This window comes from Megalops cyprinoides, chromosome 20 (assembly GCF_013368585.1).
Source record: "Megalops cyprinoides isolate fMegCyp1 chromosome 20, fMegCyp1.pri, whole genome shotgun sequence".
NCBI classification, from domain to species: domain Eukaryota; kingdom Metazoa; phylum Chordata; class Actinopteri; order Elopiformes; family Megalopidae; genus Megalops; species Megalops cyprinoides.
This window is the reverse complement of record NC_050602.1, coordinates 12485638-12503127: the sequence shown is the minus strand read 5'-3', so window position 1 is coordinate 12503127 and position 17490 is coordinate 12485638. Positions and strand designations below refer to the sequence as shown.

Below are 17490 nucleotides of genomic sequence, written 5' to 3'. Positions count from 1 at the left end.
CTGCCTGCATGTGTGCGCGCGTGTGTGTGTGAGCGGTGGGTGCTAGCGGAAACCTTCACGGCGAAGCCTAACTGTCTCTCTCCTCCACAGGTTGGTACTGAGGAAGTGCCTTTCCTGAGGTCTGCTGCTGCTTGGACCTGCTTCTAGAACACTCTCTGCTTCTCGCCCCGCTTCGCTGCCAGCGCGCTGGAGAGGACAGCCCTCACCTGAAGCCCCGCCCATCTGTACCTGCCTGCTGCCCGCCTCCCCGCCCCGCTACAGCGCTGAGCTCGCCCACGCTGCCGGCCCGCCGCACAGCCACACCTGACACAGCCGTGAGGGACTTTTTCGGAGCCTCCTTCATCTGTGCCGGGCGAGCAGGAACCCGCGGGACTGCACCGCATCACTCCAGACTGAGCGGATCGAGCACCGAGCCGTGCCGCCAAAACCCGTCAGCCATTTGGTCGTGTCGTTTCGACCACCATCAGCAGAGCCTGGGCCCGAGCGCCGGTTCTAGAGTCGTCTGGTTTGTGAGAGAGGTACCGCCCACTGGTGGAACCTTCACCTAATTCATTGCTCTCCAAGGGGACGGAGACGCCAACCCGAGCCACAGCCCGCCTTTCTGCAGCTCCTCCCAGCTCAGCTTTTTTTTTTTTTTTTCATCTCGGACAATTTTAGCATCGACTGACAAACAAACAAACAAGCAAACACGCAAACAACTAACCAAACAAACCAACTAAGCGAGCCACACGGACCGCCTGTTGCCTATTGGATCTGTCTTTGCCGTAAACCAATCCGTCTGCCCCGCTCGTGTCACCATGGCGATAAACGTGGCGCACATGCGGGACACCAAGTGGCTGACGCTAGAGGTGTGCCGGGAGTTCCAGAGGGGCACCTGCTCCAGGTCGGACGTGGAATGTAAATTTGCGCACCCTGCCAAAAGCTGCCAGGTGGACAACGGGAGGGTCATCGCTTGCTTCGACTCCTTAAAAGTAAGTAACGCTTCGTCCGAGGTCTTTAACGTCATCCAGTTCCTAGTGGTTGCTCGCTCCTGTTCCAGCCCTCATTCTTTTAGCACGTGTCTCTGTCCCTTGAGGGCGTGGTTTGATGGGCAGGGTTTTTGAACCCTCATGTTTGAACAGGGTTTCTCCCTGTTTTCAGCGTTTGAAAAGCCTGCTGCTGGTCTTTCAGTGAACACCTACTGTTTGTCCATGCTCACTACTGAGGCTTTGGGTTTAAAGGTTAAGGGTGAGGGGCTACTGTTAGAAATTACAGCCTGGCTGCAGTCTTCCCAGGTAGTTGTAATGTATTTGGTGAAATGTCCAGAGCCAAACCCTAAGAGAGGAGAAGAGAAGGTGAAAGGTCACTGAGGTAATGTAAGTGCTGTGCTGTGGCCGCATTGCTTTGTGTTTGGGTCTCAAAGAGACACAGGACAGAGATATACCGGCGTGTTACATTCCTGCGACGTGGCAGAGGCGTGGCCGTAGTGCTCTCGTGCTAATATCACGCTGCTTTCGCGCCGCCATCCATCACGTTGCGAAATGAAGCCTGTGCTCGGGCCTGCGGTGAGGGCTTTGGCCTGGGGCCTCCACTCGGGCTGCCAGACTCCTCCGGGGCTCAGAGGCCCGCGCAAAGTGGCCGTTTGGATCCCCGCCGCTCTCCTGCTAGCGGTCGCGGAGATCGCCGCCGCGCAGGCAGACGGCGCAGAGCCGGAACGCTGTCTGGCCAGCGCCGCGTGTTTCCAGATCCGTGTGTAATCGTTTCCTAAAGTCCTGGTCCTGCGCTGAGGGGGATGAAAAGTGCACTGTTGTACAGATGGCCAGGGGAGCAAGGAGCAGAGGTGCAGCCTCAATTCAAACAGAGCCTTCCTCATCCGCCCTGACAGAATGATGAATCTACTGTTATCTGCGGATATGAATTAATGAATTAATAACGCAGAGGGGGGGAAAGATGGAGAGAAAAAAATGGAAGGGCTGTTCAAGATCTTATCCCTCCACTGAAAACGTCACCATCTCTGCAAAGACGTTGTCGCTCGGAAAAATGTGGCTGGCTGTGAGGGCTCGGTAAACGTGGCTCCTTTTTTCCCTCGGTGGTCCAATTTTTCCATCAGTAATGAGAAGCAGATTGGCTGAAACAAATAGGCCTCAGACTCGGGTGAGCAAAGCTGGCAGTAGATACAGGAAACAGGAAGTGATGCGTACAGGCAGGCCCTTAACACGCTCACAACTGCGGTTTGAGAGAGAGAGAGAGAGACCTTCCAGACCCGACTTCCAAAAGCTCTTTATTTAACTTCTGTCAAAAAGAGCCTAAGTAAACTGGAAAGACCCCTACAGGAACCCGAAAAAATCTGAGCTACATATAGTAAGCATATTAAACCAAAGGGCACTCACACATTGTCTCCCTGTGCTTAAAAACTCTTAAAAACAATATTCATGCACAAGTTTCAATGTAGAAGGACAAAGAGAAGCAGAGGTCAACAAAAGAGTGGTAGACAGACAAATTCTCAACTCCTGTTTCATACCAAATGTAAATGAATATCTCAGTTCTTGGGATTAAATGACCAAATGCTTTGCACTCTTCTCGCCACACTCATGTCCTCACTCTGAGAGGGAGATGAAGGGTGCCCTGCTTTTCCAGGGTGTAAGTAGAGCATCTATCACATGCAAGGCATCATGGGACACCATTTGGCACCGCGGCTCTAATGCATCTCTCCTGCCCCATTTAGCGTGTCTTCCACTCCATGGGTCAGATAGTGACGAAAAAATGTATAAAAAATATTGACACGAGAGCTGATTTTCACGTTTAATTTTTTCTTTAACACGTGGAAAGCCGAGGGCTGTTGAGCCACAGTGTTTTAGGCTGTGCCTTTATGTAAAATGGTACTCGGTGTTGCCCAATGGCGCAGACTTCAAAGACTCCCAACAGCAGCTTGTCGTAATGAAGAGACATTGCAGCGCGTTTTAGTTCGCCACGTACAGTAATGCGCGTTAAATGAAGTAGTAGACCCCGCATCAGTGCCGAGACACGGCACCGTCAATACCGAGACACACGCACGTACGCACACTGACAGCTTTACCAGCAAGTAATGATAAACTCTTCCACAGCTGCGGGGAGGTCGGGGGGGGAGGGAAAGAGAGGAATATTAGGGATATCAATAACAGGGGGAGAGGAATAACAGCTCCTGGGCTCTGCATAGAGCTTAGCAAGGGAGAGGAGTCTGCCTCCATGGTGTAAATATTTAGACAGGATTAGACAGTGCAGAGCTGTCTGTGTGTCTGTCTGAAGGCCCGCCTCGCTCTCTGGGTTGCCGTTGGAGACCATTGGGTCTGTATCCATATCCACCTGCTGTCCCCTGGAGCAGGGCCCTCTGGGGTCAAGTCTTCCAGGGTTGCCCGCATTCAATGGTCACAGTGCTATAACTGATTATCATCAGTATCCCCAGCGCTGACAGGAAGAGGAGCTCATTTGCTGAGCCACAATCAGAGGAAGGGTGAAAAAAGGTATTTCCTGCCCCAGTGATTGTTAGCGGCCGGCATCACATGGTGGAACAGCAGCTGTTACTGCTGTTCCTTGGAAGTGCCACTCCGCCTGTGTCAGATTAATGACGGAGGACGTTGTGGAAGGACTGAGGGAGAGATAATGAGGATGGTGAGTGTTCTGGCCTGTGTCGGATGACCGCTGGGTTTCTCCCCCGTTTCCAGGATCTGGGTTCGAGTGACTGTGCCTCACTTCAGCCTCAGTGATTAATAGGTGCAATCAGGTCACCCTCGTCTGTGCAGAACAAAGTGTGACTAGACACATACACACGCAAAGATCCGTACGCACATCATACATTCGCAAAGACAAACACTCTCTCTTAAACACACACACTTTCACAGACACAATAATTCTCTGTCAATCATAACACATGTACGCACATTTTACAGATACACACTATCTTTCCCTCAAACACAACACACACGCACAGGCACAGACACGCGCACACACATGCACGCACCCTCTGCCACTCCCTCTTCCCTAAGTATAAATGGCACAGTGCCTAAGAGCAGCAGTAGGGTGGGGTGAACTTTGGCGGTGTATACATATCCGGCCATTATGCAGTTTGAATTGAGGAGTGCAATCGAGGAAGAATGCACCTTCTAAGCCACACCACGCTTTTAGGCTTGCTGTGAGAACAGGCACAGCAAGGAGCACCAAAGAGTGCCACACACTTATCCTAACTCATGGGAGGGTGCAGTGCACTGCTCTGCACAATCTCTTCATCCCAAGCCCAGTCCTAATTAAAGTGTTGTCTTCACACTGTATGTAGTCCTTAGGCTGAGTGAATAATCTTCCATAAAGCTGCTATGGGCTGAGATTAGCTGTGCCCCATGTGCGTATTGAGATTTGGTGGAAAGCCTGACCCTGGAGTTGAGCTCTTAGCTTGCTCTGCTCACTCGGGGAAATTTGATTAAGTTGCACAGCTTTCCTCCCATGGAGCTTTTGAAAAGCTCTCCTCTCCTCCCGACTTGTCGACAGGGGGGCCTGTATAAATGTGTTGATAGCCTCAGAAAGCCCTGGAAGTCCCTTTATGTGTGCGGAAGTGAAAGAGTGTGTGTGTATGTGTGTGTGTGTGTGTGTGTGTGTCTGTGTGTATGAAAGAGAGAGATCATGAACCGTCAGAGAGCAGAATGTAATTTCTGAGCTCTGCTTAAGTTGCTCTAAAGGAGATTGAGGGGAACAGATTCTCTGACGTACCAAGAGTGCAACACTGATTAGATTCCCTCTCTTCTACCATCAATATTCCCTGCCCACAAGCAAACCAGAAAAAAGACAACACCAAACCACAGAGCTTTGAAAGGATGGAAATGTACCGGCTCTGTGGAAGGGTCCATGTGACGCTTGATTCGATAAAACTGCTCTTCCAGGGAGGAGAGCTGAAATTTGTTAAAGCACTTTGTGTGTCTAAATGAATCACATCAACTGAAAAAAGCAAACAAAAGGCCCTATTGATTCGGTGTCCCCAATGTTCGAGAACACTGGCTTTTGTCATTCCTGTACCCGTTTGTTTGGAGCAAAGGAGAGATTCACTCTTGCTCTTGTTATTAAAGAGTTTTCAGCTAAACACAGGGGAACCTTTCTGATGACTGCATTCATGAAGCCATTAGGCAAAGAGCCTTCATTTAAACATTAACTATTTAAAACTAAAAAAAGAAAACTGACTTTGAGCAATACGGACCCCAGTGTACATTCCACCCAAACTTTCACAACCATCCAACTTCAATTATTCATTTACCTGTTTGTCTACATGAATCACTAACACAATTAATTACAGTATATTGTCTGTATTTTCATTGTTGTTATTTTTGATATATGCAGTTTTTTTTTGTTCTTTTTCACTCATAGTTGTATCAGTTGAATTTGTTCTACTTTGGACCTTAAAGTGGGTGTAGAGCGACTGGCTTTGAGAGGTGGAGGTCTTTAGTGTGCACCATGTACACGGTACTGCTGTCTGCTGCCACCACCCCTCCCCCCGCCTCCCCCAACCTCTCATCCCTCACCCGTCACAACTTTCCCCCTGCCTGTGCTCTCTTTCACATGGAGAGCGACCAGATTTTAAAATTAGATTTGGATTCTGTTTACCTGTGTTTTCTCTTGCCTTTTTCTTTAAACAAAGGCAGATGACCACAGACTAGCAACCATGTTAATATTTACTACACATGGCTTTCTGCTGAGAGGCCTGCGGCCATTAACTTCACTGTTGAATGTAAACAAGGTTTAGTACACGGGGTCAGCTGACAGGAAGCTGGAATGTCTTGGCTGTAACTTTCCAATAATTCTGCAGTTCTGGAGGCTATGGAGTGACCTTGGCTGGGACAGTGTCAGGGCCAGACACGTGGAACTCTGGGATTTATAGTCCTAGTTCAGGAGGAAATATGAGTGTGGGACACTGCTGACAGGAAGGAGAGAGGGAGAGACTACAGCTGATAGACAGTGTTTGATATTCTTTGACATTTCCGCACTAGCTGATACTGACAAAAAAATGACAGCTAGACAAAATTGGACGTAAAATGGAACTCATGAAAATACAGCAGTTTTTATGGAAATGAATCAAGTAAACTGATTAAGAGGCAGACTGTCAGGAACAGAGGGTAAAAGACTGAGAGACAGTGACAGAAATGAGAGGGCCACAGAATGAGAGAAACACAGATGTATATACACTATTAAATGTATATATTGTGTAAAACTCTTTTATAACATTTCCTGAATTTACCTCATCTAATGATGCATATTGGATTAAAAGATTAAAAGAGAGCAGGACACAGAGATGAGGGGAGGCCAGTGGCTGTGGGCATCTGTTACTCGAGCTGCCTGGCACGGCCAGCGGTCTGAAACGGACCCCTTGGTTGGGTGAGGCGGAACACCTGAGACTGACTCTGTGTGGGAGAGGTGCGTGGGCGTGGAAGTGACTGTCAGATGAACACATCTGCCGGTGATTCTGTGGGTTCACACGCGGTCTGTTTTAGGGGCACGGCAGCACCCCGGATACAATGGCATGAGACTACATGGCAAGGGACGTTGCGTTAAAAACCAGTTAAAATGGGAAGTTCACTGTGCTGAGAGGATTTTCTTCATACTGATATGAAGTCATCTGCATGGGAACTGCAGGCTATGGATTCAAAGCTTGAATAGCGCTGATCTAGACTAACAACCCACATACATATGCACGCACACACACATACACACACGCTCACATGTGTACATGCACACACATACAAGTACAGCAAAAAGGCATTCATTTAAGATTTTATCAGTTTAGTGTTTGATGGTAATGGGGTCTTCCAGATCTTTCCCTTCAAGGCTGAGGTGTGGCCGGGGCTATAAATTCTCCTCCTAATTGTCCCACACTCCATTTAGGCGCTGATGTTGTGATATGCGGAGGCGTCGTCTGACCCAAGAAATGAAGTCAGAGCGTACTTCTTGTTATTCTGGGGGCCGCTACGTGATTCAGGAAAAAGGAACTAGCGTTTTTTTGTTTTTTGTTGACAGAGAGCTGGAAAGCAAACACGACTGCAGTTAAAGAGAGTCCAGTTATAGCTTGTGGATGACGGAGTTCTCTGTGTTTTTATCACTGGTACATATATGGGGTTACAGATGGCAGCGTCTCAGCTATGCACCCTGCTTTGGATTGGCGCGTGTTCCCTGATATGCACAGATGGGAGCCATATGAAGTAGCACTGCCTCCACATGCAGGCAGCGAGAGAGGTCAGACGGGGTGACTTCTCCATATACACCTAGTGGGTGTGTGTGAGAGAGAGTGTGTGGGTGTGAGAGAATAGTGGCTTGAATGGATGGACCTTTTCTCTTAGGGAGCAGACGTCCTGTTCGATTGTTTGCAGCTTTTTTGGGGCAAATGGGGACCGATCGATCCGCCCTGGTGGTTCAAGTGTTCAAATGACAGTTAAAAGATTGGAAAAAAGAGTGTTTCTGAATGTGTGCATGTGTTGGGGGTATGTATGTGTTTAGATGCAGATTTTTTGTGGTGTCATTTGCAAACATTGCTCTGCCTAAACATCTGTAGCCTGACACAGGCAATCAGCCTGTCCCTGAGTGTCCTTTAATTGAATGAGAGCTGCAAATAGCTTACACATTCGCTGAGGGTCGGAGTTTAAATGTGCTCTGCTCCCCCCTCCCTCTGCAGAATTCCCTCTCTACAAGGCCAGGTCAGATTGGCACGGAGAACTGCTATTGGACAGAACGAGGAGAACAGATACTGTTTAGCTGTTCCCATTGGCTGTGGAGTGGATGTGAGCCTCTCCTAACAGGCTGACCCAGGTCACCAGACTGTGTGCTTGTTAGTAGTGCTGTGACCTGACCTTTTCATGGTTAAATGCGAGTGTTATTTATTTCAGCTGCGGAGTGCTTGCTTACAGGGAGCGTGTTTGGGTGGTGTGGGGGTGTGGAGTGAGCGAGAGTATGTCTCACGCACACACAGCACAAGCATACTTACACACACACACACACACACACAAACAGCATATACATTATTTTCATTTACATTGGGACTATTTGATGCATATCGCACATACTGTCCCTATGACTCAGAGGAAATCAGAAGAAAAATGACAGCCTGTATCCATCACAGGCAGTGTTAGCACAGTACAGTCAGGGGTCATGTTTGTGGACATCATCACCCGTCCATTCATCATGCTGATGTTAGCTCTCAGTGGAGTGTTACAGCGGCTCTGAGGAACTGGCTGAATTTTACATCATTTCAGATGTCAAGGTTTAGTAATAAACAAGACACCACATTGAGGCTGTGCTGGTCCTGATTGCTGGGAATGTAGTTCCAAGTCCCAAGTCTGTTTTTTCTACACCCTCTCTTGTGACTTAGTCTCTATAACTCAAAGGAGCCCTGTGTGAATGGCAGTGAAGGTTGGGGTGGTGGGGGGAGTGGTGGTGGGGGTGAAGATTCTGGGGCGGGGGGGGGTTGGTGGAGACAGGTATTTACCTCTTTGTTTCCCCAAATTGCAGACAGTGTTAGCTATTCCCTGTCTCTGGCAGTTTGGAGTGTTTGGAGCAGACCAGATTTCAACACTGCATGAAGTGTTGTGCTGTTCTGTGGCGTCTCCTGCCACTAAATGGAGACCAGCGCTCCGAATCACAGCGCTTTCAGCGCTGCGGAGAGCAGACAGGTGCGAACCAGAGAGCTCGGACACGGATCTGACAAGCGTCTCCTTTGAGCTGCAGACAGTGTGCCATCTGCCAGCGGTGACGGGGGCCCTGGAGGGAGAACGTGGGAGGAGAAGATTCTCCCTTCTTCCAATACAGTCATTTCTTTTCAGCCATCGCTGTGATTTTCTCTAAAAGTAATTGGCAGAAATTGCTATTTGAAGAATTATAATAATTTTAAGGGGGTAGGGTGGGCTTTGGGGGAGACGCAGTGTAGCGCTGTCTGTTGAAGTCATAATGAAGGTTAATCTATTTTAATCTTCTCCGACCCCGAGGGAAACTCTCTGTGTTTCTGACACAGGCACAGGCTGATCCCTTCTTCTGACTTACACTGTGTGGCTCTGTAAAATGGCGTACAATTAGGGAAGAGGAAGTAGTTAGGGCTTCCGTTTTTTGATTTGTAATTATGGCTCTCATCAGGTGTCTGCTTCCAGTGCTTATTAATAATGTGCAAACTCATTTGGAGGGTCAGTATCAGTGAGGTCGTTATAGGTTTATAAGTGTCAGGTTTTGGTTTTAAAACAAAAAAAAATTTATATGCAAGACAAACAGTATATCAACTTAGCATTCTGAGTTTGGCTCAATTTTTTATAAAGTGTGGGATAATGTTTTCTTTTCCAAACTAGTCGCATGTATGAACAATTGGCAAGTTCTGCACTCCTCACAAAGGAGTCACATTCATTGTTGGACTGGCCCATTTGCTGAACCATTAGACTAATTTCCTACAGAATAGGCTTAAACAGGAATGCTTACTTCTGGTGTTTTTTCAAAGATGGGGGCCAAAGAAGACAGGACCCTCACCTCATTTCCCCTGTATATACCCCACTTCCCCTCCCCATACATCACTTCTGCTTCCTATGTGTCACTTCCTCTCCTTAGACCTCACTTCCTCTCTCCATACCTCCCTCTAGAATGAACAATACTGAGAAGGTTACTGGGGTCTACTCTATTTTTATATTAACCTGTGTGGAAGTCCATGCAGATGGCTTGTATACACCAGGTGTCTGAGCTGACCAATGTTGCATTAATATGCTGTCTTACTCTCTCTGTTTCTCAAGGAGATGTGGGTAGAGAGGGAAATCAATCAATCAATTAATCAGTCAGTCCATGTCAAATGACCTTAAAAGGACTTTGTCTTGGTCCTGGCCCACATACTAGAAGCAATGGTATAAAATATGAACAACATTAAATGTTAAACCATATATGTGCAGACAGTACAATGCATTATTAAATAAATGGCCGTTCAGTAAAATGCTGTAAAGTATATCGAAAACAGAGAGGAAGAGGCAGAGCCAGAGAGGCTTCTCTTTCCAGCTTTCAACTCTGAGATTTTAAAAGCCTGTTGCTATGCTACCATTGCCATAACAGCAATAGTTATACAAAGCTGTGTGCACTGTGCATGTGTGCAGAAGACATATATGGTGAGAGGTGGTTCTGAGGGCAGTCCAGCACAAGTCCAGACACAAATATGGACACTAGCCCACCCCTACAGTGTGACTCGCTGTCCTGCACAACCACAGGAAATGGAATCCTGGCGCAACTCCCCAAAAATTCTCCCGTTTTTTTTTTTTTAATGACAAGGCAGTTCTCTGATTGGCCAAATTTCCTCTGAGGTCTTGCCTCAGCTCTTCCGCCTTCAAACAATGAGGGAAACACAAATACACAGCAGCAGACAAAGTCTCCTTGGTGTTTAATGTTTGTCTTTATTTGCCAGTGTTGTCTTTTTAAGGACACAGATCTATGAAGGGGTGGTGGTGGTGGTGGGGGGGGCAGGTCTTCTGGAGTGATGACTCCACCCGTCTGACTCACAGGGAATGGAATTCTTGTCTCTTGGCAACCAACCTACTCTTTCTCAGGAAGAGAGCAAAAAAAAAAAAAAGAGCAAAGAAAAACCACTTTATCTACTGATGCTATCAGGGGGTTGATAATTCACATTGTAGGTGTGTTTATTTCAACATCATCTAGCATAACACTGTTTTCTCCTAGTGTAGTAGTTAGAGCACTGAGTATTTGGATAGTATGTGTCATGTTGGATTCTATTCAATACTTGATTTATTCTTTACTACCTACCTGGCTACGTTATTGCCATTTTCCATAATATGCCATTCAAAACATATAAACTCTGTTGAGTGAAATAAAATTGAAATTTTATACCCAAAAAACACACTTATGCAATCACAATTCAGGTTCATTTAATGGTTGCATTTATTTTTTGATAAAATGTGCCAGTAGAGGAAAATTATTACCATGGCTTTTTAGCCTACCAGATGCCCTCATAAACAATGACTTACAGCACCCTTTCATCCACCTAGCAAATTTACTGAAGCATCTTGTTCAAGGTGTTTCATCTGAGATATTAACCTGCCGCCCTCTGGTTTAAAGCTAAACCACTGGGCTATACTGCTGTCCCTGCACAGAACCTTAGTGGATCTAAACCGAGAAAATGTATGAGAGGTGAATATTTGGAACCGGTTACCGATGGCTGAATATATTAACCCATTGCAATATAGATCTAAAGTGAAAATCAGGAAGGAGGAGAAAAGGTGTCACTGAAAGCCATTAAAGTATTTCAATTTTATTTCATAAATCATGCGTCTTACTAGCATTGCACAAAACCAAATCATATTGTTCTCAAATAGTAGATTTTATTCCAGAAAGCACAGCAGACTCATACAGACCGCTGTGATGGCTATTTGTAATGACTGTTGTCTTCTAGTATGGATTGCACTGGCAAGACGTTTCCTGTAGTGTTTCATGAGGTTCTTGCACTTCTGAGTAGCAGAAGTTCTCCTCAGAGTGGCATGTCTTCCACTTCTGCGTAGCAATTTGACCTTTTCCCCAGCAGAATTGCTCAAGGCCTTTTGGATTTTTTATTTTTCTTTGTGAACTGCTTCCTTGAGTTCAAACCAACTGTTCAGGTGGATTGAGGTTGGGTTATTGACATGATTCGTTGAGATGATTTATTTTGTGCTTGATTAATCACTGCTCTGGAGATTTGGTTGAATGCTTTGGATCTCTGTTACGCTGCAATGTGCACAAGTTTGAGCTTCTGGGCAAAGAGAACCAGGTTTTTGAACATAAAGGCCTAGGTACGTGTCAGGGTTCATAACACCTTCTTCCTTAACATGGCTTCAGGACCCATAGATCCAAAACATAATAACCCCCCAGCCATATTTCACTTTGTGCACTTTGGGTCGTGTCTTGACGTACGCCTCACCTTTTTACGCCAAGAGTCAAGATGACAATCATGTCGACAAAAAATTAATCTCCATTTTATTTTACCATGAGACATGCATCCAGTTGCCATTTAGACATAGTCTAGCAAGTTAAAGTAGCCTCTGTTTGTGGCTAGCCTGAACAAGTCTTCTTCCTTACAACTTGGCCTTGAATGCAACATTCATGTATATAGCTTTGACTGGCTCTTTTTGGCACATTGTAACCTGAAGATGCCAGTTTGTTCAGGAGATTGCTGACTGCTGTGTATTTATGAACGCCTCCCTATACAGTTGTCTCACAGCCCATGGTGGCTAGATGGATCCTCAGAGCTGCTCTAACACTCCACTGAGAGCTAACATCAGCATGATGAATGGACGGCTGATGATGTCCGCAAAAAGCTGGTATTTGTGAACAAGATGAATTTATGCATTCCCTCTGTGTAACACTAATAATTTTAATAAAAATGCATAGTTTTCAGCAGATACAGGGAGAGCACTCCATACATATATACAGCATACTCTCGCTATATACATATGGGGGAGAGAGAGAGAGAGAGAGAGAGAGAGAGAGAGAGAGAGAGAGAGAGAGAGAGAGAGAGAGAGAGAATGTTGAATTTAAAGCAGCTGCTTTCTTGAGAAGAGACAGTGGGGAGGAGAAAATGAGGATGGAACTGTGTCTAACTGAACAGAACCTACTGTTAGCAAATACCATGTTTCACAATCTCTTAGATTTACAACTTGCAGCTAAACCACAAGGATTTGTCTGCTGACTCCATCTTCGTGTGTCTGTGTGTATGCATGTAAGTAAGTGTATGAGTGCTGTGTGCATGTCTGTGTGTGTGTGTGTGTGTGTTTTGTGTGTGATTGTTTCATGGTATCCTTGGCTGACAACGTGTTTTGCGCAAGTTCATTTCAAAGTCAGTCCGATTCTCTTGGGTGTGATTTGCTGAGAACGATCATGTGCCATTAAACACTCGCTCAGCGCATTCCACAGATGTCACAGATTATCTCTGCTCGAACCCAGGCTCTGGGCCCGCCTCAGCCAACCAGCGGGGGACAGGTCGCATTAGCACTGGGGGGCATTAGTGCCTCGGAGGAGAGAGTGGGGAAATAGGGACTGCACTGGCTGCATGTCACACACACAGTGCTAATGGGAGATTGCGTGTGTTCGACCGGGATTCCCACTGACTGACTCTGATTGATTGGTGTTGCAAATCACAGGCATGTTTGGGTACCGTGTCAAATGCACGCATTTGCCATTGCCAACAGAGCAAAACAATTTCTCCCTTCCTTCCAATTATTTTTTTCTGTATAATTGAATTAGGGGCTGAAAGCTTTTTCCAGCTGCTCTCTAAATGACTTGGAGTGTTTGTCGTATTCACAGAAGCGCAGACTGACAGAAACGTGTCTGAATGTGTCTGGCAGTGTGTCTGTCTGTGTGCCTGTTTCACTGTCATGCCTAGCTATGCCCTGCTGGTTATCCCTCTATTTCTCTGTGCGTTTGAGCATTTCTCTGTCTTGGTATGTAGTTACATCTGTCTGTCTGTCTGTCTGTGAGGATGGCTGGGAATGTCTGTCAGTCTGTGAGTGTGTCTGCTGTTGGGTTGTGGGTGTATCTAATCTGTCTGTTAATCAGTCGGTGTCCGTCTGAGAGTCTGTGGGTGTGTCTGTTTGACTGTCTATAGGTGTTCCTGTCTGTTTTGTAGCAATGATTCCCCAGCTGTTGGATGTGTGAATCAGCAATGAGGTACATCTCAGACCCCCACAATTCCACGCCACTGGAACTGCAGTTTTCTCCTTCCTGTTTTCCAGCATGGTGATCAATTACGTGCTCTCAGGCATGTGGGAGCGCGCAGGGTTAACCAAACTGCTGATGCACCAGACTTCCTTCAAGGAGTGACAGGAACTCAGCCAATCAGACTCCTGAGCACATGAGGGGTCAGAGGCCTTAGACCCACCTACCCTTAGTTCTAATCCAACCATTAGGGTGAAATGATGATTCTGATCCAGAATGAGGTGCTAAGGGCAAAAAGTACCTACATTCTTGAGAAGCAAAGGTGAGGATTGGTAAATATCTCCATAACAGTGTCTAGAAACCTTTTGACTACATGGTCCCTTGTTATGTCTCACTCCTCAGACAATAGTATGTGTGCGCACGCACATGTATGTGCATATTTGTGTACAGTATGCATGTGTGCGGCAGTGTAGCATAGTAGTAAGGGGCGGGGCTCATAAATGAAGGGTTGCTGGTTCAGTTCCCCACTGGAGCACCACCGTTGTGTCCTTGGGTAAGGTACTTAACCAACAATTGCCTCAGTAAATATCCGGCTGCATAAATTGATAACACGTAAGTTGCTCTGGATAAGACCATCTGCTATTTGACAATAATGTAACGTAATGTATATGTGCACGTGCTTAGAGGATATGGAAGCCAGGGTGATCCAGCAGGCTAATCTCCTTGTTTTGCTGTTTTTATTGCACATGCTGTGAGCACTACTCTTTGCCCTTGGTGACATTGTGGGTGCTGCTGTCACCATCCTCCCATTTGCACACCGACAGGGCCGATCGCAGCCCTCCTGGACTGACCCCCCACACTGGAGCGTCATGGTTTGCTATCCCTCCTGCTGTGCCCTTGGTCAGGGTGTTTCACCTGTGCTGGCCCCAGCAGAAACCCCATCTGCATTAATGGAGGATATGACTGACGCAGGCAGTGGAAGTCGCCCGGGATGAGCTGCAAAGTATTGTACTGTAATCATTTACAGAGAAACATGAGGAGTGCCAGGGCTACATATTGCTCTGAGTGTCTCCATCGATTTTTCCCTTGTGTCGCTGTAGTGCTTCACTCTGCTCCCCGTCAGCAGTGTCAGCTTGACCTCAGAAATACCTTGTGTTGAGAACGGACCTGTCCGGTGCTCTTTTGTCCACAGCGACCTAGTTTCGCACCGGTTCCGTCCCCGGAGCGAGCGCAGGCACTAAGTGACCCCCCTGCCCTCTCGCCAAAGTCCCTGCCTGGGGAGCCAGGAGAGCAGACAGCAGCTGGGGGGAGGGTTGTCTGTGTCAGTTTCTCCCTGACACTCATGATCAATATTGATGACAGAAGCAGGCTTTTCCCATAGTGCCGAGAGAGCTCCGGCGGAGCCCAGAGATTCCGGAACACCGCGGTCAGATACCGTCGCTGCGTGAGCTGGAACGCAGTCGCGCCGTCTGTCGCCGCTCGTCGCTGGGGCTGCGCGTCTGCCGACAGACGCCCCCACGTGATGAGCCCTCCGCGCTCTCGCGTTCCGCATTTCGCTCTCCCCAGCTCGTTAGGAGGAGGGGAGAGTGTGGCGGTGGTTGAAACGGGTCTCCCTGCAGGTGTTTGATTCTCACTGAGGTCCTCGCGGCTCTTATCTGGGAGCTCTGCGCGCGTGCGCCTGGTGTTTACAGACCGGCGGTTATTCAGTAACGTTTCATGCATGTGCGCATGACTTTAGCAGGTTCTGTTCTGAAGGTGAAGGTGACTCAACTCAATTCCGAGCGTTGCAATGTCGAGCCTGTGTGTGAATTTGTGAGGTTGTCACGTGACACGTCCCCGCGAACGCCTGAGTGGGGGTTTCAGGAAGGGAGGGGCAGGAGCATGTGAGGTAAGCGCAATGTGATAACCCCATTTCACCACCCCACCACACTCCCCCACCAAAAAAAAAGCCTATGCTGTTCCTCTCAACTGTGTTTCAACTGTCTCTCTCTCTCTCTCTCTCTCTGGCTGCTCAGTTCAGCTGGCAGGATGGAGCTTGCAGCTGTCACAGTTTCACCTGGCCTAACAGTTTCTACACACACACACACACACACACACACACACACACACATGCAAATGCACACATTGAGCCATTTAGTAACTATAAGATATTGTGTACATTGTGGTATTGTGTAAGGTGCTGTGGGAAGTTTGCAGAATCACCCGCATGATAACTGTGACTATCTGTGAGTGCGGACTGACGTCTGCTTGGCCTACGTGCTAGTAAGTCAAACCCAGTGGCTGATGCTGATGACTTGCGCATGACGGACTGTTGCCATCAGCAACGAGGCAGCAGGAACTTGACTCTGTGATATTTAGGGGGGTGGGGGAAGCTCTTCTGCATTTATACTTTCTTGGTCTGACTGCTGCAGAGTTTTATTTTGACCTGACGGAGCCGCCTGGCCTGTTCGAACGTGCAGTATTTGCAGGGGCTGACATGGCTGCTTTGTCATTCAGGGCTCCGAGTCCTTAAATAGCCAGGTCTGCTGCAACATGTCTGACACAGTCTGGAGATTGGAACCCATCACGTCCCGGGTTCTCCTCTCTGCTCAGTGTGTCAGTTATACTTCAGGTTAAGCCCCGAAGGGGTAGCTACAAATAGCAGTTAAAGGACGGGGGAGGGAGAGAGAGTGAGAGAAGGAGAGAGAGAAGGAGGGAGAGAGAGAGAAAGAGAGAAGGGAGGGGGGGGCAGGGTACAGTGAAAGAGAGGGGGAGAAGTGGTGGGAGGAGAGAGGGCTCAAAGGCCAGAGAAATATTTAGAAATATTCACGCTGCCCAGAGAAAGCTGCAGTGCACTGCTCCTGTTTTCTCTGAGAGCTGCAGAGTGGCTGAGGGATGTCTGAGCAATGAGGCCAAGGTGATTTATAACTGCAGATATCCTCTACACACTCTCACATACACACACATACACATACACGATACACGCACAGTGCAGTAACAAAATCTCTCTCACACACACGCACACTTCACTAACAGAGTCGCACATACTGCATTAACGCATTCACTCACACCTAGACACACACACACACGCACACTCTTTCTCTCTTTGTCTGATACACACACATCACACACACACAGTAGAAGAAGGAATAGTGTTTGTTCATGTTTGTATATTTCTTAGGAAAAATGATTTACTCATGCACATATCTCTTATTACTTATAAAAGTATTCTTCATGACTGCTGACACTGGGTTCAGGCATACACAAAATACAGCAGTCTGTTAACGTTTGCATATTTTTCCATATTTGTCGTGGTAGAGACAGCTGACACATGAGAAACTGAAAAACCCCACCAGTCTATCAACAATCACCGTGGCGATACCCCACCCCATGAACTTCCTGGATCGCTCAGCACCTGCTTCCTGTGCGCGTCCTCTATATCCCCCCCCCAGCCCTCAGCTCTCAGTGACTGCTGGGTATTAACCCCTTCTCCCCCTAAACACTAACGCTGAGATCTGAATAAGTCAGAGAGTGCCACCTAGCCAAGTGAACAATAAACACACACCACCGTCACGACACAGTTCTTGACAGGTAGAGTTACGAATATCACCCCATGCATTGAGGGAACAGGCTTGCTGGCACTTGTTACTGAGGAGTGGGGAAAAAGGGAAATTTATTGAAAGAAGATTTTCCAGTCTGGTGATTTGAATATAGAGGATGGTGTCCCATGGGTTTCCCCGAGCAGGGGTTTATGTAAGTGCATAAAAGCTGTATGCACTTTTGTAAGTCGCTTTGGATAAAAGCGTCTGCTAAATAAATAAATGTAGATGTAAACGTGGTGTCAAGGCAGAGAGTAGAAGTCAAGGCAGA

At 47.3% G+C, this 17490-nt stretch overlaps 2 protein-coding genes across 10 annotated transcripts in view; one reads left to right on the top strand and one right to left on the bottom strand.

Moving 5' to 3' along the window:
- LOC118796098 (succinate receptor 1-like) overlaps nt 1–343 on the bottom strand; it is a 29396-nt gene extending 29053 nt beyond the window's left edge. Inside the window, exon 1 of the mRNA XM_036554929.1 lies at nt 207–343. Coding sequence (XP_036410822.1) covers nt 207–343 — 137 coding nt within the window. The remainder of the gene's footprint in view (nt 1–206) is intronic.
- Nucleotides 1–17490, top strand: part of LOC118795534 (muscleblind-like protein 1) — a 44085-nt gene that overhangs the window by 15140 nt on the left and 11455 nt on the right. For all 9 annotated transcript variants that reach the window (XM_036554100.1, XM_036554097.1, XM_036554101.1 and 6 more), the window contains one exon: nt 91–971. In XM_036554100.1, the coding sequence (XP_036409993.1) occupies nt 798–971 (174 nt within the window). In that variant the 5' untranslated portion in view covers nt 91–797. The remainder of the gene's footprint in view (nt 1–90; nt 972–17490) is intronic.